Source organism: Piliocolobus tephrosceles, chromosome 12 (genome assembly GCF_002776525.5).
Source record: "Piliocolobus tephrosceles isolate RC106 chromosome 12, ASM277652v3, whole genome shotgun sequence".
NCBI classification, from domain to species: domain Eukaryota; kingdom Metazoa; phylum Chordata; class Mammalia; order Primates; family Cercopithecidae; genus Piliocolobus; species Piliocolobus tephrosceles.
Window position 1 is genome coordinate 48,292,150 of NC_045445.1, and position 21,914 is coordinate 48,314,063.

General features: G+C 37.5%; 1 protein-coding gene across 1 annotated transcript in view; it reads right to left on the bottom strand.

Moving 5' to 3' along the window:
* Window positions 1-21,914, bottom strand: part of NRK (Nik related kinase) — a 133,134-nt gene that overhangs the window by 103,404 nt on the left and 7,816 nt on the right. Inside the window, exon 2 of the mRNA XM_023203104.1 lies at window positions 21,708-21,773. Within this exon, the coding sequence (XP_023058872.1) occupies window positions 21,708-21,773 (66 nt within the window). The remainder of the gene's footprint in view (window positions 1-21,707; window positions 21,774-21,914) is intronic.

A 21,914-nucleotide genomic window follows, 5' to 3' on the forward strand; every position in this document is an offset into this window, starting at 1 on the left:
AATCTACATGACTATTTTCCCTATCCCCTCAATCCTGCCTTCAGACTAGGATCCTGTGCTTGCTACCACTTCAACATTCTCAACATATTGAAAGGTTCTGACAATATTTGACCCGAAGTCATTTCTGCTGTCCACCAGAGGACTTAGAAGGCTCCACAACTCTGGCTAAGTTTCAGGTGAGCGAACAGAAAATGGCATTTGCAAAAACATTGAGAAAGTTGTTTCTCCATTTATCTAATATGGTTTAACTGTTTCCCCAAATAAACTCGAACAGTTGCTTTGAATGTACAGTGTGTGTTTTCTCTTCACTGAATGGGCCAAATCAATCAGATGTTTAATACTGTGTAGCCTAAATGGTGGGATTAAATCCCTTCAGCCTTTCCCCTTTTGTTGTTTTGCATTTAAATGAACCAGGGTCAGTGGAGGGTCATTGTAACCAAGAGAGACTTGATCCTGTAAGAGAAAAAAGCAGGCTCCCTTCATCAAGGGCAATTGGATAACCTCTGGCAAAAGTGTACCTTGCCTTCAGTCCCCTCCCCTCCCACGGTGCCCTTAGGGTTCTCTCATTTTACAGAGGTGCTACATCTCGCTTTGCTTTGTTAAGGAACCATTACCCTTTTTACAAAACTCTCTTCTCAACTCTCTCACACCCATCAGAAATAATTTACCTGCCATGTGCCTCATTTCCCTTGGGATTAAGGTGAGACTCACTCTTATCTGTGCTAAAGTATTAATTAGTGGTTTAATGCATTACTTAATTTATAATATAGACTTGAACAGGTGATTTCTAATAAGAAGTCCAAAAAAATGACTCTAATTGGAATTTTGAGAAATGTGGAAGGCTGGTCTGTGGAACGTATTTTTGGTCTGAGATATCTTTTCTGCAAATCACACCACATTAAGTCCAATCTCTTCCTTCCCAATACATATGCGTAATTTTTTCACCATCTGAAAAAGGTAATAAACCCTCTCTAACATTTTTAGTTTACACATAGAATCTCAAATTCAACTAAGCAGTGGTTCCCAATCAGAATCGTTTAGGGTGGGTCGTGAGCATTTGCATTTTCAAATAATTCCTCCAGAAGATTTTGGTGTACACCCTTACTTAAGAACCACAGAAATACAGAAATAAGGGCATTTTGTTCCATCAGAGGGCAGCAAGTCCAGGCCTGCTGCTACCTCTGCTCACAGTGTTGCTGAAACACAGTTTCTCAATTCATGTCAGATTGTGGATTACTCTGGAAAGAATGCAACATTGAGATCCATGATCTGTTCATTCATGCTCTATCCCTCACTGCCTCCTACCACCCTGCATATCTAGTATTAGCAATTATTTGACCAGTTTCAGGGTGATATGGTTTGGCTGTGTCTCCACCCAAATCTCAACTTCAATTGTATCTTCCAGAATTCCCACATGTTGTAGGAGGGACCCATGGGGAGGTAATTGAATCATTGGGGCCGTTCTCTCTCATGCTATTCTTGTGATAAGGAATAAATCTCATGAGATCTGATGGATCTATCAGGGGTTTTTGCTTTAGTTTCTTCCTCATTTCTCTGTCACCACCATGTAAGAAGTGCCTTTAGCCTCCTGCCATGATTCTGAGGCCGCCCCAGAATCATGTGGAATTGTAAATCCACGTCCAATTAAACCTCTTTTTTCTTACCAGTCTGGGGTATGTGTTAATCAGCAGCATGAAAATGGACTACTATTACAGTAAATTGGTGCCAGTGGAGTGGGGCATTGCTGAAAAGATACCCGAAAATGTGCAAGTGATTTTGGAACTGGGTAATAGGCAGAGGTTGGAACGGTTTGGAGGGCTCAGAAGAAGAAAGGAAAATGTGAGAAAGTTTGGAACTTCCTAGAGACTTGCTGAATGGCTTTGCCCAAAATACTAACAGCAATATGGACAACAAAGTCCGGGCTGAGGTGGTCTCAGATAGAGATGAGGAACTTGTCGGGAACTGGAGCAAAGGACTCTTGTTATGTTTTAGCAAAGAGACTGGCGGCATTTTTTCCCTGCCCTAGAGATTTGTGGAACTTTGAACTTGAGAGGGATGATTTAGGGTATCTGGCTGAAGAAATTTCTAAGCAGCAAAGCATTCAAAAGGTGACTTGGGTGCTGCTAAAAACATTCCATTTTAAAAGGGAAACAGAGCCTAAAAGTTTGGAAAACTTGCAGCCTGATGATGCAGTAGAAAAGAAAAACCCATTTTTGAGGAGAAATTCAAGTCGGATGCAGATTTGCATAAATAATGAGGAGCCAAATGTTAATCACCAAGACAATGGGGAAAATGTCTCCAAGCCATGTCAGAGACCTTCATGGCAGCCCCTCCCATCACAGGCCTGGAGGCCCAGGACGAAAAAGTGGTTTTGTGGGCTGGGCCCAGGGTCCCCATGCTATGTGCAGCCTAGAGACTTGGTGCCCTGTGTCCCAGCCACTACAGCTATAGCCTAACGGGGCTAATGTAGAGTTCAGGCTGTGGCTTCAGAGGGTGCAAGCCCCAAGCCTTTGCATCTTCCACATGGTGTTGAGCCTGTAGGTGCACTGAAGTCAAGAACTGAGGTTTGGGAACCTCTGCCTAGATTTCAGAAGATGTATGGAAACGCCTGGATGGCCAGGCAAAAGTTTGCTGCAGGGGTGGGGCCCTCATGGAGAACCTCTGCTAGGGCAGTGCAGAAGGAAAATGTGGGGTTGGAGCCCCCATACAGAGTCCCTGTTGGGGCATCACCTAGTGGAGCTGTGAGAAGAAGGCCACCATCCTCCAGACCCCAGAATTGTAAATCCACCAACTGCTTGAACCGTGCACCTGGAAAAGCTGCAGACACTCAATGCCAGCCCATGAAAGCAGCCAGGAGGGAATACATATTTACCCTGCAAAGCCACAGAGGTGGAGCTGCCCAAGACCATGGGAACCCATGTATTGCATCAATGTGACCTGAATGTGAGACCTGGAGTCAAAGGAGATCATTTTGGAGCTTTAAAATTGACTGCCCTGCTGGATTTTGGACTTGCATGGGCCCTGTAACCCCTGTGTTTTGGCCAATTTCTCCCATTTGCAGCAGGTATATTTATACAATTCTGGTACCCTCCTTGTACCTGGAAAGTAATTAACTTTTTATTTTACAGACTCATAGGCAGAAGGGACTTGCGTTGTCTCAGATGAGACTTTGGACTGTGGACTTTTGGGTTAACATAAGACTGTTGGGAAGGCATGATTAGTTTTATAATATGAGGACATGAGATTTGGAGGGGCCAGGGGTGGTATGATATGGTTTGGCTGTCTCTCCACCCAAATATCAACTTGAATTGGATCTCCCAGAATTGCCAAGTGTTGTGGGAGGGACCCAGGGGGAGGTAATTGAATCATGGGGGCCAGTCTTTCCCATGCTATTCTCATGATAGCGAATAAGTCTCATGAGAGCTGATGGGTTTATTCAGGTTTCCACTCTTGCTTCTTCCTCATTTTCTCTTGCCACCACCATGCAAGAAGTGCCTTTCACCTCCCACCAGGATTTTGATGCCTCCCCAGCCATACAGAACTGTAAGTCCAATTAAACCTCTTTTTATTCCCAATCTCTGGTATGTCTTTATCAGCAGCATGAAAACAGACTAATACAAAGGGCCGCATAAGACACAATACAGAGAGACATTTTAAATCAAGGCAGGCAGGCTAAACTTTGATTTGATTCAGTGCTTTCAAATGTTCAACAAAATCTAATATACCAGAGACAAATTACCAAAATTTTACATAATAACAAAAAGCATATGAGAATAAGAATGGTGGAAACAGATTCTGGAAAATCAACTAATAAATCATTAATATATTTCCAGATTCTGTCCAAAAATATTGAAAAGATTCCTATCAGTCACAGTTGTTAACCACACTGAAATTGTCAGTATCTAAAGAAAGAATGAGGAGGTGAGATATAAAATTAAAATGAAATAACTTAAAAAAAAGAGATGTGAAGTGGGGCTGATGTGAACTGAACATAGAGGTTCATTTGTTTGAGGCTGCAGTAACTTAAGGCTGATTTATGAGATATTTTTCTCCTTGTATTTTGATGAACATCAATAAGCCTCCTTAACTTAAATTGAATAATATCATTTACTCATAGCTGTCACTCATAAGATTCTGGAGGTACATCTGAATCATCTCTAATTTGAAAAGTATTATAGTTTCACTGTTACAATAAGAATAGCTATTACTATCAATCAGAATTACCACCATTTTAATTATTCACAATCTTATGTGAGAAGGAAAAGTAATGAGATATTTCACCTTCAGATTCCTAGAAGTAAGATACTTAGAGGATGAGTACCTGGAAATTAGAGTATTAGGTAATATCTGGGAAACCTTGAGTAAGTGGGAGTGAGTTGGGGAAGGAGAAGGACGTGGTATTTCTTTTTTTTTTTTTTTTTTTTGAGACGGAGTTTCGCTCTGTCGCCCAGGCTGGAGTGCAGTGGCCAGATCTCTGCTCACTGGAAGCTCTGCCTCCCGGGTTTACGCCATTCTCCTGCCTCAGCCTCCCGAGTAGCTGGGACTACAGGCGCCCGCCACCTCGCCCGGCTAGTTTTCTGTAGTTTTTAGTAGAGACGGGGTTTCACCGCATTAGCCAGGATGGTCTTGATCTCCTGACCTCGAAGGGACACTCTAATTTTAGTTATTTGACCTAACGGAAGTCACTTCCCCTCTCAGGGCTTGAGTTTTCTTATCTATAAATAATGGATTGACCTATGACCTGAATGGAGTCCTACCAGCTCTGTCCTGTGGTAAAATTTGATTCTTCCTCATCTGCCTCAGCTTCAGATTAGTGAATATTAAAATAAACTTTGTATTAAAGTCATTTATCTACCAATTTGTCCACTTGTGATGCTAATAACATTTTAATACTGGTCTCCATATTGATAAAAAACTTTTGCCTGCTATTTCATGGGATGATAAGACACACATTGCATAATGTGTTTTATTGTCCCCATTATTTTTCTGAAACTGTGGCTTAGGGAAGTTAGGCAACTCACTCCCTGGTCACTCACCTCATGGAGCTATGAGTTAAAGTCAGATCTATGTGACATCAAAGCACATACTCCCACTGTGGCATGGCAGGGGACTAGTATGACATGATTATAGAAAGATGAAAGCTGCATACTCTAAACATGTCAAAGTAAGTCTCTACATGAATTTTCAGCTGACAACCTAAAATGTATTCCATGAACCTAAACTGATACCTTCCTGGTCAGGGTTCTTATCAAAGTGATTAGTCTTTTAAATGCTTCAACTGTCTAGTGTTTTTGAGAGAACTTTCCGTTTTGAAATCGTGTAGCATGGTATCAATAGCATGCCTAATTTATTCCTGTTCTGGTTGGTTCCAAAACTATATTGTGCACTGGGCATGCTGCTGTTGAAATATTTTACATAAAACTTATTCTGTAATAAAAAGCTAGTTCTTAGAAAATTTAATTGAATCTTTCTTAAATATTTACTATTCAGAACAGGCACTTCACGAATGGCTAATTATTTTTTCAAGTAGTTTCTAATATTCCCCATATAATGTGCCATGTGATTTGGCTTTATCAAATGACTGAAAAGATAATTCATTAATTCTCTCTGTTTTCATTAGAAAGTCTCTTCGACACAGACTAGAGGAAAACAATAATGGTACTGGAACTGGGAGAGTTGTAGACATTGGATCCTTGTTATAAATGTTCCTTTATATTTATATATATATAAATAAAATATATTTTATTTTTATATATATATAAAAATAGGGGGCCTGGTGGAACTACCTTCCAGTTCTTTACTGATTTGAGTATATCATGTACAAATGTACTTCTTTTTTTTTAATTTAACAATTCTTCTATAGTTTTATATGGCACAGTTAAAAGTGAGGGCTTTACAGGCCAGGGATATCTCATTACAGACCTGGCTCAGACACTTACTGCATGACTTTAGACAAGTTATTTAACTTCACTATGCTTCAGTTACATATGCAAAATGAGAATAACATTTATAAAAACTACTTCATGGGATTCCTAGAGGATCAAATGACTTAATGCCTATAAAGCATATAGAATAATATCTGGTATACAGTAAGCTGTTAATTAAAGGTATCTTGAACTGTAATTGGCTAGAATCTAAGACTTATATATTTTACATCTGTACATTACAGCAAATAGTCTCCCCCACTTTTTAATGAGAAACTAATTTTCCTGAAGAACTAGAAAGAGAGTTGATGACGGTAGAAAGTACAGCAAATGAAGTTCCCGAGGGCTGAGAGATGGTGACACTGTTTCTGACTCTCTCTCTCTCTCCACTAAGACTCTTAGCAAATTCAGAGAGGACATAACTAACAATATTACATCATCTGGAGATCTACAGTGTATTGCTGCCTCTTTTGGAATCTTTTTAGGATCTAAAGAAGTGTTATTCCTTTGCAGATTGTCATTTATCCTCGAGGAACATTATTTACAAAACGGAAAGAAAATAGTATATTCTCTGAGCTATGTTGACAGAATTAAGAGCAGGGTGATATGACAGTTGAATTTAAGCAGTTCTGCTGGCAATCTGCCTCAATTCCACTTCACACACTGACCATTCATGTCCTACATATCCTTCCTTAAGGTAAATTTCCCAATACCACAGATAAAATGAGTAATTTAACTTAAAAATCACAGAGATGGACCGCATGCAACAGGGCTCTAAATGACACAAATGGTCTTTCTGTGAGAAATCTATAGATTAAAGCCAGTAATAGCCTGGCCTGTGAAACAGAAGAACATAAGATCTTTCACCAAAAAAATTAACATCATTGATTGATATTGATTGCAATCACACTAGAGGCTTGGGCCTATATTAGGTATAACAAAACTGGAGAGTGACTAATCAATTCAAGTCACCAACTCTGAGCCCTTTCCCTTATGGGGTAGGGAAAAATAAACCCAGAGTGACCTTGATTCTCTTCTGTAGCGTAGGGGACTGAGCAGGCAAATGCTCTCCTTGGCATGTCAAGGAGAAAACTCTTCTTTTTTTCTTGACCCAGCCCCTCAATGAGGCGAGAATTACTCACCTGGAGTCAATGATCCCTACAGCTGCCAGCAAAGCAGCATTCCTATAAAGCTCTGAAAGCACCACAAAACATTTGCCAGAAGAAGCAGGGAGGAGTAGCAGCTGTTCTGGGACCAGAAGACCACCTCCTCCCCACCCTTTGGCAGCTTCTTAGATAGGCTGATCTGGGATTCTCTGCCACACCACAGCAAATGGGAGAGTCAGTTTCTTTCTTCTTTCTTAACATGACATTGTCAGGTGGCAAATCTGTGATGGGGGTAAAGCTGGTTCTGTATAAGGTTGGCAAATAAAGTACAGAACATGCCCACTTAAATTTGAATTTCAAATAAACTTTTTTTAGTATAACTATATGCTGTTGGGACATACATTAAAAATGTATTTGTTCTCCATCAAAATCAGATTTAACTTGGTATCCTGTATTTTTATTTACCAAATCTGGCAACCCTAGTTCTAAGGTCTCTTGTATCCTATTTCTCTCTTTCCCCACTTCCCAGGCTCTATTCCTTCACCCTTCTATCTGGTCATCAGGGACCTGGAATATAAGATTTGAATAAGGAAAACCACAAAATATAGAATTAACCAACAAAGTTTGATTCAGCACAGTGCTACTGCAGGGAATATAAAAGAAACAATGAATATTATCTAGTCCCTGCCCTCATAGCTTTTTTTAGAATGAAAAAACTTGACTGAGGCTAAGTAAATTGCTTGGGTCCACATCTCATTCTGCATGTTTCAATGCAAATAGAGGGCAAGTGGCATCATTAGAAGCTCAAATGGCTTTTGCTTCCATATAAACCTACAGACACATCCTCAGGCACTAAATCTCTGTTACTGTAATTCATTCAAACGGAATTGTAGTTTTCTACCAAGTGCATAATTATATATAAAACACAAGTAAATGGCAAGGCGATTCACAACACCAACAGAACTCAAAAGATATGAGCACTTACAGTGGAGCTGGGAGCACATTACTATATACACCAGCTGCTGAGAGGCAGATATTTTGTCTATTTAAAAATTACAAATTCTCCTGTTTTGTGGAGTGAGGAAGGCTTTACAGGTCAATCTCAATGGAATCATGAAAATAGCTGCTTTGCTATTTATTTTTTTAAACAAATTATCTTGTATACATTAGCCAGCCATATGGATTTCTGTAAACTCTCTCCTGGTGCAACTCACCTATCACTCATACCACTGTCAGATTCATAAAAGTAGAGGAAATGGGGGGAGGTTTATCTGGAACGTTCTGGCCTCATTCCCAGGTATCCCATCTGAAGGGCCTCAGAAAGGTAGGTTGACAGTGAATTATACTTCACTAATCTCCTTCCCTTGAATCCAGACATTCAGATCTGCCTGAGAAGTCCTGAAAGGCATTTGGATGCAATGTAAAAGAATCATTTTCCATTTTAGTAAGGTTATGTGTCCCAGATTCCAACAAACATTTTGGTAATTTCCATCAAGTAACCAACTAATTATGTCTGTATATTTTGGGGTGGGGGCAGTAGTGGTGGTGGTGAAAAAATCAGTCAAACCAATTTTCACATTGCACTGGCTGGGATATACACAGACTCTGCTCCCTACCAGTATCATCTCTCGATTTCACACTTCTTTTAAACTAGTAGGCACCTTTCTACTCATGTATGCTCCTCCTTGCTCTTAGTGTAGTAGAGGGGAAGATACCACTACCTCTTATAGAGTAAAATATGTTGTTAAAGTATGAAAAGGCATAAATCAAGCATATACATATGGTGACCAACTGTTCAGACTGACAGGGTTTTCCTAGGACATGGGACGGAAAAAGCACCCCCTCCCCCCCACACACACACATACAGTGCAGGACCTGCAAAATAAACATTACTGAAGCTTTTAGAGTTTAACATTTCAAGCCATTTAATTTTCTTTTTTTGAAATTTACTAAAATTTAAGGTAATTTTAAAAAACCATTACAGCAACTGCCAATCGTAGGTAGAAGGCCACAAGAAGCAAGGGCATTTGTAGGCTCTTATTTATATGTGTTTTTCTTTCTAACAGCTGCCAATCCTCCAAGTCAGGAAATATTTACACATATTCTAGACATCTTCCTGAAGGTATGAGACTCTCTTGAAGCCATCCTTATACTTGGCCATGCCAATAACACTACAGCAAACTACAGTACCCAGAGAAAAAATATACTCTTTCAAGCTTCCTAAATGACTCATTCAGCAGAAAGTAATAAAAAAGTAAGGCTAATATTTCCATCCTTTGGAAATATTTATCTCTACACAGTGCCACCTTTTTATAGTCAGAATAGAAAGTTACTTAGGTGGTATAATTTTGAAAGGCCAACCTGTCTCCAGCATTGGCTTAACAGGGTGTCACTGCTCAGTCCTTTCCATCAAGGCACATCTGCAGAGAGCCCCTGTAAAAATAGTCATACAGGAGGGGGGTCACTTTTGCACATATCGTTTTAGTTCCAGAAGAAATTGTATCAAGCACCCATATGTATACAGTATTGTGCTAGTCCCAAAGAGATCACAAAGGTGATTAAGATAGATTTTTTGAACATAGCCAATGTTTCTCATAACATCTGCTTGTGGAATGATAATACTACTAATAAAAGGAGCATATGAGTGTGGCTAACAGAAAATATACAAAACAGTCTGCATTGAAATTTCTGCTTGCAATTTATCCCTTATGCCCTGCTGCCTAATATGTACAATGCATTTTACTAGGTATTCTAAGAATAGATTTGAAATGAAACAGTCCAGGTTCCTGCCCTTAAAGAAATTCATGAACTATAGACTAATGAATTCTTAGGCATCCACCCCAAGCTTTGTAATTCGTTTTCTACTGTCAATGCAACACTTCATTTTGTGGAAAGGTGGGAGGAATTCAGCTGTTTGCAAAATTCTTGTAGAGGTTAACCATGAGGAAAGTCTTAAAGCTGTAATTTCTGTTCAAACTTGCATGCTCATCTGATGAGAACAATATAAGAACAATTTTACTTAAATAGCACACCTTGTATTTGCCTCCTCACCTGCAAACCCCTACTGTTTCCATCCACCTGCTTAACTCTCTGCCTCTGCCACCCTCTAACCTTCTAAGCTATAGCCACTTCGACCTACATTTAATTTATTCAGCCCAGACTCTGGCATCTCTGTTCTCAGGCAGGGAACAAATGAGGGTCCCCTAAGTTTTACATATTTTAATCTTCACTCATGTTTTCAGAAATCCATTCATTAGAAAATACACAAACTGCTTTTTAATGTGTTGATTTTTAAAATTCCTACCAGTCAGAAACCAATCATCTATAAGGGAAGCACTAACTTTCAATGAACCTTTGTTGTTTCCCTCTTTTCCAGGGATCCCAGTAGAAGCAATAAAACAGGAAAAACACCCTTGCCTCAGAGATGGGCCTCTGCCCACAAGAAGAGAGTGAAGAGGTTGACAGTAAGTACTTCTCTACCTTCTCATGGCTTCCAGGAGTCTGAGGAGAAATTTAGTAATGAGCGTTGAGTATCCTGTAAAGACTATCTGCTTGTGCACACCCATTTCTGAAATCTATTAAGTTCCAGAAAAAGACCCTAAGACTAGACTGTCTTAGTGCCCATCAGGAAGGAAACAAATATGTTGGAGGGACAGATTATTAATGATCTTCATTACCGACCTCAGCTCAGCAGTTTCTTGTAAATTTTTGCACTTGGGCAGATTGTTTTTTCAACTGGCTAAACTAATTGAATGCTTTTTGACTTTGGCTTGTATCTTTTGAGCTCAATATACTATATTATGATTAAGATACAGACCTGGGGTCAAGCAAATTTTGGTTTAAATCCTGACTTTGCAAGGCAATATCCTAGCTTTGTGAACCTATTCAGTAACTCAAGTTCTTGAATCCTATTTCCTCATTTGTGACATGGTAGGATGATGAAAACAATGGTAGTCACCTCATAATGCTCTTATGAGCTGTAAACACTCAGTAAATGTTATCCGTTTTTAGAACATTGTGGTCACTATCTCTAAAGTGACTAATATTTAAATCTCCATCTTTTTCTCACCCAATTCAAACACTCAATAATTTAATTTATTTTATTTTATTTTTCTCAGAGTCAAGAAAAGCTGCCTTTCTCTGAGGATTCTTGGACTTCTCCTTTTAAATCATGGTAGTATTTTTGTTTTGTTTTGTTTTCTTTTCAGAGTTAATGATTTATACAAAATGTTACTGGCAGTGCTTAGAATATAATCAATCTTCCTTCCCTCAGGGGACCCTGAACAATCTAACCTTCTTTTCCTAGTCATAAAGAGACTCTGCCTAAGAAGGACAAACCCAAAAGGAGCTTTCTTAGTTTTCTAACACAATTACACATAAACTACCACCATATCATAATTTCTTCAATTGAAATAATACACAGTTGACACTTCATTTTCCCTCTCTTTATGCTCTGGTAGAGGAGGAATTTATTACAACCTGGGTGTAGGTAAGCAGGAAAAAATAAAACTGCAGGATAAAGATCTGTTTATATCTTTTTATATTCTTTGATATTTTAATTTAGTCTTACTGATAAGCTTCTTTTTAGGAGCCTGCCTTCAGAGTAGCCTCAGCATCATAAAATTATAAGAGCTTCCACTTTTCTTTTGACACCCTCAGAGAGCTACAGCAGCACATTAATCACCAAGTGCAATTTTGGCACAACCCACACAACTACCTTAGACACAGATGTACAAGTATGGTACAATGCTGGAAGTCATAAAATCAGGTTAGGACTATTCTTATTTCAAGAGTAACAACTGCTGAAGTGCTATTTTCCAAAGCGTGTTTCATGAAATGTGATGAGGACCAAGTTAACTAGTTTTTAGTGGTCAACTACTAGAGGATAAACTAAAGAAAGAACTCTTGATACTTTAACCACCTTAACAGAATTTACTCTGAAAAGCTGACCATAATTATATATATATATATACGTACATATATATGCAAAAGCAAAATAAAACAAAATTTGCTTTTTGATACACTAAAGATTACATTATTACTTCTAACACTGCCCAACCCACCCTCACCACTCTTTAAAGTGGTTTATAAAATATTATACAGATAAATTTTCCTAGGACTGATACATTAAAAATAGCATTAAATATATAAGTTTAGCAGCAATGAGGCAATTTTGTATGTCTATTTTCAGGTAACTGCATTATTTCCCCAGAGATTTATACTTACGTTTCATAAAGATTTTCCTAATTGTTATGTTTTTATCTGGTTGACCAAAGCCACCATGCTATAAAGAATTTATTAGTTTTGGCTTTTGTTTAGAAATGTGTATTTGTCTCCAAATATTTAAATTTATTTTTTCCTGCTCCTGGAAGAACTTTATAACAATCAACTGGATTAAGCATCTGCAGAAATGACATAATATATTTTGTGTTACCCCAATACACCAAACACATAATTTGAATTCCTTCCCAATATATATCTGTGAACATATTAAACAGATTAAAGTAGTTGTGAAAAATAATTATGACCTCTTGGGAGCAGAAATCCCATGACATTTACTTTCCCCTTTCATACCTGTCAGCTACTAACTGCTTCATCCTCCCTCAAGATTTATTGGGAAGCAAAAGAAAATTTTGGTATAACATATTAAGAAAAAGTCAAGCCTGCAACTCAGAGGCCTGGATTTTATTCCACAGTTGGAGAGTTGTCACGGCCAAGATAGAAATACTCCATTTTCCTCCAAGGCCTGTAAGCCTCAGCAATTTCCACTAATTTGGACCCCTGAGTCTCAATTTATTTAGCCTATGCTGTTTTTTTCACCCCCATTGCAAATATTCAACCTGTTCTCTTATTGAGGAAAAGCTTGTTCTTGGAGTCTCATTCTTTAGAAGCTTCATTAGACTTTCTACATCCAGGAACAAAAACAAAAAAACTATGTCCCAATTTCCTCTTTTCATTTTTTCCAACCTCTCTCATTCCTTTCCATTACCCATCACTCCTTCTTCAAATAAAGCGGTCACGGTCATACAGAAAATACTTCCTTTCTTATATCTACTAAAACTAACTTAATAAAAATGACCACTCCTAAAAAATGTAGTCTGATCATTCTAACTAGCACCTAGTATGTAACATGGTACTTGGGACATAGTGTGCATTCAATAAATGTATTTTTTGAATTTTTATTACAGAATGGTTTACACATTCAAAGCAATGTTATTTAATAGGTAAATTTAATGTTTCCTATGCTAGAGTAGCCTGAGGGTTCCTTAAGAAAGACCAATCCCTACTTTTGAGGCACATTATCACAATGTCACAGGATGAAGGTGGAACCAAGACATAACTCTGGACTTGTGGCACTGTACTATGAAGGCACAATAGCCTAGTATGCCTGTGGCCTCAATTCAGCTTCAGCTTCAGCTCCTGCTTCAGAAACTTGCAATGTATAATGAAATGCATAGTGCTATGTGCTTTATGGGTGCTCAAGCATTATTTGTTGGCTGACTTAATTAAGCTATATTTGCAAAATGGCAAGGATGTGAAGAAACTTTCCTACCTAAAAAGAAAGCATTCACGGTGCTAGACATTTGGTAGGCAAATAAACAGTATAATTTCAGCCTTAAAGGAAAAATACTCAGATCCCCGTCCAATAGGCCCAGTGGCCAGGCAACCCAAATGTCAGCACTGTGTTTCTGAAACGTAATTTAAAACATCATAAATTGTATGTCATCAACTTTGAGGACAACATTCCTTTCCTTCCTTTCCATTCCCATTCCCTGCACCAACTTCAAATCCAGAAGATATAACTAATAAACTTAAATCTCACCTATCTGGTGAGGTTTGCAAGTAAAAGCGATGTGTCAGGTGGTGATTTATAACACCAAATTTAAGAGTGATGCATTGTTTTGAAAAGAAATTTCCATATTTAATGTTAATACTTTCAGAATGCAAACAATTCAGGAATTTGCTCCTGACTGTGACCTTCATATATCTCACTTAATCTACTGACCACCAAGAGACAGATGACTCCTGTGATTTCTTTCAAGGATGGATGCTTACTTATGGTCATGGTGTGTTTTTAGGTGTTAGAACACTAAGAAACTTGGGGTGGTCCCTTTCTTTCACCAGTATTTAACTGAATTTCAACTAGGCATTAGCATACATGGCAATTAGGCTCTATGCCCAACTTAGAAATTTACTCTATTTCAGGTGAATTTTTCCCTTGCTTGAAATGGTTGCCTTGAATCCTTTCCCATTCCTTTTTCTGTCCTCACCACCTGCAAATGGTAACATAGGAGTAGGTGATTGATATTAGGGGTGTAGTCAAGACCTCATGAAGGGCCAAGGCAAACTCGTTCATTCTGGATATCCAATTCATTGTCTCACCTCACTAGTATTATGCTTAACAAAATGGTGTTAGATGACATATAACATACAATGAAGCATTCCTACCATCCCAATAAACCTGCTACCCAGTTTTACCTTCACATTGAGTGTCTTATTAGTTACTGAGCTAAAAATCAGGTCTCACTGTCAGGTGGTGAAATAGAAGAAAGAATAGAAAAACATGTTAAAAATCATTTTATTTGTTAAAAAGTGGAACTACTCCAGCTAATAGCCAATAATCATCTTCTACTGTGTAAGGTAGAGAAGTGACGATAGGATTACTATAATTATGCTGATGACAGTAAGAATAAGAATAGGTTACATTTTACTGAGTGCCAGGCACTGTACTAGGTGCAATATCTCAGAGCCAGAAGAAATCCTGAAGATTATTGAGCCTAATACATTTGTTTTATTGTTGAAGGAATGGGCCCAGAAAGTCAAAAGCACATTTACTGTCAGTTACTGGGAGAGTCAGGTTGCCACCTCCAACTTTGCCACCCTAAAGGTCTTGGTCTATTTCTTAGTACTGTGGTCTTTCTGTGTCTATTGCTCTTGGGGAAATTATTTGTTTTTAATAGTACCATTAAAAATGAGTTCCAACCTATTTTCTTTTTTCTAATATGGCTTCACATGATCAAATACTAAACATTCCTCCAATTAAAATGACGACCCATAAACTATGAGACTAGCAGTTAAAGGTGAGGAGAAAACTATGTTCTCTAACCCTACTGGGGCAAAAAAAAAAAAAAAGAAAGAAAGAAAAGCAGTACTTTCTCTCCTAAAAAGAGAGAAAAATAGAACCCACAATTTCAAGTGAGGTTTGAACTGGCAGGAGGTGGGAGAAGGTGAGAGGATAGGCATCTAATTAGAGGAAAAGAAGGAAAGGAAAAGGATTACAATAGTAGTGTGAGACTCAGCCTTCATTTCAATGTGCACAGACCTCAGCAGACAGCTGGAAACCTGCCAGGGAACGAGGCCTTGGAAACAAGCTGGAAGACATTGGAGAGACTTTAACCAAAACAAACTCCAGCAGGGGATGTGGTTGGCAGCACTGAAAAAGCAAAGGACTCTATGAGTCACTCTGACATTAATTTTGAATGGTATCATGCTTCTATTTTGCAGTACAGGTTATTTATACAACATTTGGTACTGTCTAACACACACACATATATATAATATGTAAAATATACATACAGATATAGATGTTCTGTACTTAAATATTATATTACAGACATTAGAAAAGAAAAAATCCAATATCTCACTATTCTAATCATTAATTCAGCATTTTTAAATCTGTGTGTTTTAACATAGCTGTAATTGGGGCACACATATAATATGGAATACTTTACTTAAGACCTTAAGCATGGTTCTATGCTGCTAGATAACTTCATAAATATTGCTTTATAGGACAATGATATATTAACTTTTTAAAAAGTAGTTTACTTCCATCTTTTTAAACTATTGTCATTGAACTTTTTAAAAATAATAGAAACAATAATGACGACAATAACTGCCATTTAGCAGATATTTACCATATTCCAAATATAAGTGTGTATATATATGTATATAGTTTTGATATTTTATAGCAACTCCCAAGGTAGGTATTATTAGTCCCATTTTATAAATAAGGAAACTTAAACTTAGTTTAAGTGACCTGCTCAAGGTTATAGCTAGTTAATGGCTAAGTAAGCACTCAATCAGGTCTGCCTGGTTCAAAGCACGCCCTTTTTTCACCAGAATATGCTACGTTTCTTCTGCAATGTATATCTACATGTTTTTCTATGTCTGGGATGTTTATCATATATTTCCAAGAGTTGAATTATTGGTGTGAAGAGAATAAACATTTTTAAAGTGTTTATTTACATACTCCAGATTGTTTTCCATGAGGGTGTTATCAGTGTATAGCACCACCATCCCAAACATTTTTATAGTAATTAAAGGTAGAAAAAAAGAGGTAAAGTCAATGAGTGACAGACGAAAATCATTCTGGTGTAAATAAAGTTTCTGTAAGCATCTAGCTTCTATAACACAGAAGTTTGTACTTTGAATATCTGATGTTAGAAATTATTGTCTATCTCTGGATCTGAGTAGGCACACAGAAAATTCTTAGGATTTATAAATGTGTACAGGAGGATCTAGCATATGGTAGATTCTTCAAGATCATTCCATTAAAAGGAATTAACATGGACTTTTTGCTTTTGATGAGGATGTGAAAGTTGGAAAGAGTGCCACATCCAACCTCACAACAAGAATAAGCTGAATAATCTATGTAATCATAACTTTTCTTCAATCTAGAGAGAAGTCTCAAGGCAACCAACTAGCCTGAGGTCTGAAGAAAGACAAGCACCTGCAAAAAGAGATGGGACATGAGCACTAGCTCACCTGTGGCTGTAGAGGGAACACAAGGTCACAACAGAAGCAGGTATAAAGAATTCAATTAAATTTTTCTTTGTTTTTTTTTAATTTTTGTGGGCACATAATAGGTGTATATATTTATGGGATGCATGAGATATTTTGGTTACAAGCATGCAAATTTTTTAGTGAATGGCTAAAGAGCAAATGTGGGTTAGCATGAGAGTATAGAACCCTTGGAAGCCTTAGACACATGACAAATTTATGCAAACATGCAGATTTATGGTACAGATCAGCTGGAGATGAGTAGCCACTGCAGTGGAAAAGGTAGGAAACCAGATCCAGTTCCTTTCCCTTTCATGAATAAAAGTCTTAAGCCCTAGGGGAAAGGCAGCAAAGTGTATTCTCCCCAGGGTAAAGATGAAGACCTACTGCAGCTGGGGAAAGGTAAAAACAGAAAAAATTCCTCCAATTCTGGGGGAAGGACAAGAATTAGTTGTGGGCCCAAACAATTAGAAGTATCCTACCACTAGAAGAGGGAAAGGATAACTAAGAAAGTCCCACTCCTGTGACACAGAGGCCCAGGATCTTACAAGACTGAGGTTGAAGCATAAAAACAGAGCATTTCTCCCTGCCCACACCACCAGACCAATAAGCACTTAATAAGAAGCAATAGCAGTATACCATCAGGGGAGGGCAACAACATGGAGAGAGAATCTCTCTGAGGCACAGATAGACAGGGAAGATGGAAAGTTGAGAAAACAACAGGGATATTCAGAAAAACTCTCCAGAAGACCAACCCCCACATATGCACAAGGTATTAGAGGAATCTGAAGCTGGTAGTGAACTGAGAGTAACCATATCAAAAACATAACTCAAACGTAGTTTATCTTTTTATTAGATTGAGTGAATTCTCATATAAACAACCTTGCTGAAAAAGTGTACCCATTTCAAGAAATAAGTACTATTTACTTTAATCTCTACTGTTCTACATACTATGTCTTTTAAATAAAAATTATGAAATAAAGCAAAATAAAAAACATTCTCAAGAGACAAAGCAATCAACATAACCAGCCTCAGAGATGACTTAGATGTTGAATCCATCAGACAGAGAATTTAACATAACTATGATTAATGCATGAAATGTTTTAATGAAAAATATGAATAGACAAATAGGGGATTTCAGTACACATGTTAACTATTAAACAGTCAGGTAGAGATGCTAGAAATGAAAAACAGTAGTATCGTTGAAGAATGTCCTTGACAGTCTCATAAGCAGACTTGAAACAGCTGAGAAGGGAATCAGTGAAAGTGAAGATAGAAAAAAAATTGATCAAAATTGAAACACAAAGAGAAAAAAAGGATGAAACACACACAAACACACTCCAAAACACAGCATTTAAGAACCGAGGGATAATATCAAAAGGCCTAACACATATGAAATTGGATTTCCAAAAGAAGAAGAAAGCAACTAGAGTAGAAAAAAATATTTGAAAAGATAAAGGCCAAAAATTTCTCCCAAATAATGAAATATGTCAAACCACATGTCCAGGAAGCTCAGAGAACCCCAAAGATCTCTAAACATTATCTCAGATAAATATCCTTTCAAAACACACACACACACACACACGCACACACACCCCTCCAGACATTTCATATTTAAACTGCTGTAAAACAAAGACAAAGAGAAAAATCTTAAAGGAAGCCAGAGACAAAATATAAAGGAGCAAAGGTAAGAATTACAGCAGACTTCAGAAACTATGCAAGTCTGAAGACAAATTGGTGTGTTTAAACTGCTGAGAGAAAGAAAAAATAATAACTCTCAATCCACAATTCTATACACAGTGGGAATATCTTTCAGAACTGAAGGAGAAATTAAGACTTTTCATACAGAAACAGAGAATTCATTACCCAGCAGCCTTGGACTATAAGAAATACTAGAGGAAGTTTTTCAGGCTTAAGTTCTACATACCAGAGAGAAAGTTGGATCTACACAAAGAAATGAAGATTCCAGAAATGGTTAAAATGAAGATAAATGTAAAAGACTTTTTCTGACTTTTAATTGCTGTAAAAGATAATTGATTGGCTAAATTTTAAAAATAGTAATAGTGAAAAGTGGAAAAGAATGAGTATAGGGAAAGTACAGTCGTTTTGTGGGTTTATAGCATATGTAAAAGCAAAATAGATGACAGCCATAACCCTAGTACACCAGTTGGGACACCACACAGTGAAGAGGTAGAATACTCCTTGAATCTAGACTGTGATTAGTTTAAGATGTACATTGAAAATCTTCATTGTGGTGGCAGTTATATGACTGTATGCATTTGTCCAAACTCATAAAGTTGTACACTTAAAAGAGTTAATCTTACAAATATATATTATACCCCAATAAACTCTGAGTTTTAAAAAAGGATATTCACATGCACAACTTACCATTTTACCCTCTTACTTTTCTTCTTTTGGTGCCATCAAAGTTCGTTATCACATGAATGATAATGAGCAGCCATCTTTCTGTGTTGCCTAATTTTAACCTTGCTTCTTACCTTATATGACTCTGAGCTTTTTATTTCTTACATCTGATGACTCTGTACATTTGAATCAGAACAAGTATACACACACACTTACACACACACCCTAAGGAACTAAAATGTGAATAGAGCCATGGAGACTGTAAATGTACCATAAATATTCTGTCTATGTATAAGATGCAGGTATCTATGTATAAGGTGGCAAAACTGACCTAGATCACATAAATGTCAAATAATCATTCAGCACAGGATGCAATTGAGGTAGCATAAACAATATATTTCAGTCTATATCATATCACCGTCTACAGCTTATTGGACCTGTTAATAGATATGATCAAAATGGTTTGAGAAGATTTGGTCATGAATACTAACATTCCCTCTGTTCCCTATATTCACCAAGGTTCTTTCTGTTTTTAAGACCTGTCCACATGCTATTTCTACTACTCAGTTTCTATGCTATGGGTGCTTTATTTAATTTATTATTTTATTATTTTTATTTTTTAAGAGATAAGGTCTTGCTCTGTCACCCAGACTGGAGGGCAGTGGTGTAAACATAATCCACTGCAGTCTCAAGCACCTGGGTTCAAGTGATCCTTCTGCCTTAGACTCCTGAGTAGCTAAGACTACAGGTGCACACCCACTGCACCGGGCTAACTTTTTCTTTTTAATTTTTTGTAGAAATGGTGTCTTGTTTTGTTGCCCAGGATCATCTCAAAGCTCTGGCTTCAAGCAATCCTCCTGCCTTCATCTCTCAAAGTATTGGGATTACAGGAGTGAGCCACAGCAGCAGGCCCTATAGGAGCTTTGTGCAAAGTTTAAAAAGCATCCTCCATTCCTACTTGGGCAGATGAATAAGAAAAGAAGCCCCTCTGTGTAGATGTAGTCCCAAAGTTGCAAGACTTGGCAAGAAAAAGGGCACCCTTTTCTGAACTAGAAAGAAGCCCCTTCCTCTGGGCTTATATTAAGACACCTCTACACAACCTATATGTAGAGGACCTGTGATCAGTCTGCTGTAAGGATCAGCCTAAGGACAGTAATCCGTTTTTTTAGCAACAGGCCTGGGAAAAAAGAGCACTGCAATTGTATAGAACATTACACAAGATTGAGAAAATGTCAGTTCCCCTTATTAGAGAGTAGAAAGGTACCTGATCAGTGTGATATGGCTACTAAAACACTCTGCCCCAAACCAGCACTTAACACTGTCCATACCTCCACCTAGAATGTAGTAACATCATCCTCCACAACCACACCTTTTTTTGGTTACCTCATATTTATCCTCCTGATATCAGTTTAATGGTCACTTTCCCTTTCCAGGGAGTGGGAGATCAACACTGACCTTTCAATCTAAATTAAACCCCCTTGCTTTATGCTTTTATATCACCAAGAATTTTCTTACAGATCTTATATCACAGTTGCAATTACAGTCATCCCTCAGTATCTGTGGGGGAATGGTTTCAGGGCCTACTGTGTACACCAAAATCAGGGGATGCTCAAGTCCCTGATATATAATGGCATACTAATTTTTTTTGCATATAACCTACTCACTCATATACTCCAGTATAATTTAAATGAGACTAGATTACTTATAACATTTAATTCAATGTAAATGCTATGTAAATAGGTGTTATACTTTATTGATTAGGGAATAATGACAAGAACAAAAGTCTATACATTATGTATTTTTTAAATTTTTGATCCAACGTTGGTTGAATCCATGGATGTGGAACCCACAGATACAGAAGTATACAGTTACTTGTGTGCTTACTTATGTAATGCGTGGCTCCAACAACCCCCACACCTACAACATATACAAACTCAATCAATACATTTCTCAACCATAAGCCACAAAAAAGCAGAGACCTTATCTGCTGTGTTCATCATTTTATTCCGAGACTATCACAGCATCTGCACATACTTAGTGTTTAATAAGTAATCACTAAATAAATTCAGACTTTTTCTTGTTAGATTCTTTAGCAAATTTTATCACACATGTGCACACTCAAGTACACAGTATGATATAGAATGTTATGGAAACATTCCTTTTAATAATATTCAGTTTTCAGTTGAATGTGAGTAATTAGAATGGTATGGATGCATACTATAATACAAGTAATATCTTATTGGGTATATCTTATTTGAATTACTTCCATTTTCCATTGGTGACTTTACTTATTTTCTGCTAATTTTTAGATGTTATGTTTGGGTGGTTGGTTCACTACAGATTAGCCAATCCATTACTTTTGTGATAATAAACAGTAATTCTTACAGGTGTCACTGGGCTATCTAATTTGGTTTATCTCTCAAAGTGAAATGCCATATTTTGGCATTATGTGATTTGCATTGTGAAGGTCTGACTCACAATCTTTGTTGTCATTAGAAAATGAAGAATGAATAAATAATGTAAGTCAACTTACCAAATAGATTTTGCCATAAGTACCAAGGCCAATGGTTTTATCTAGTGAGAATATTCCAGTTGGATCCTGCAAAAAAGTAAAACAAAAACTGTCAATCTTCGTAGGAAATTAGGCGAGCATTCAACTATCTTAAGCAGTATTTCCAATCTTCCTTGCTCTGTTTAAATTTACATGGGAAGAACTTAAATGTCATTTACCAAAAGAATA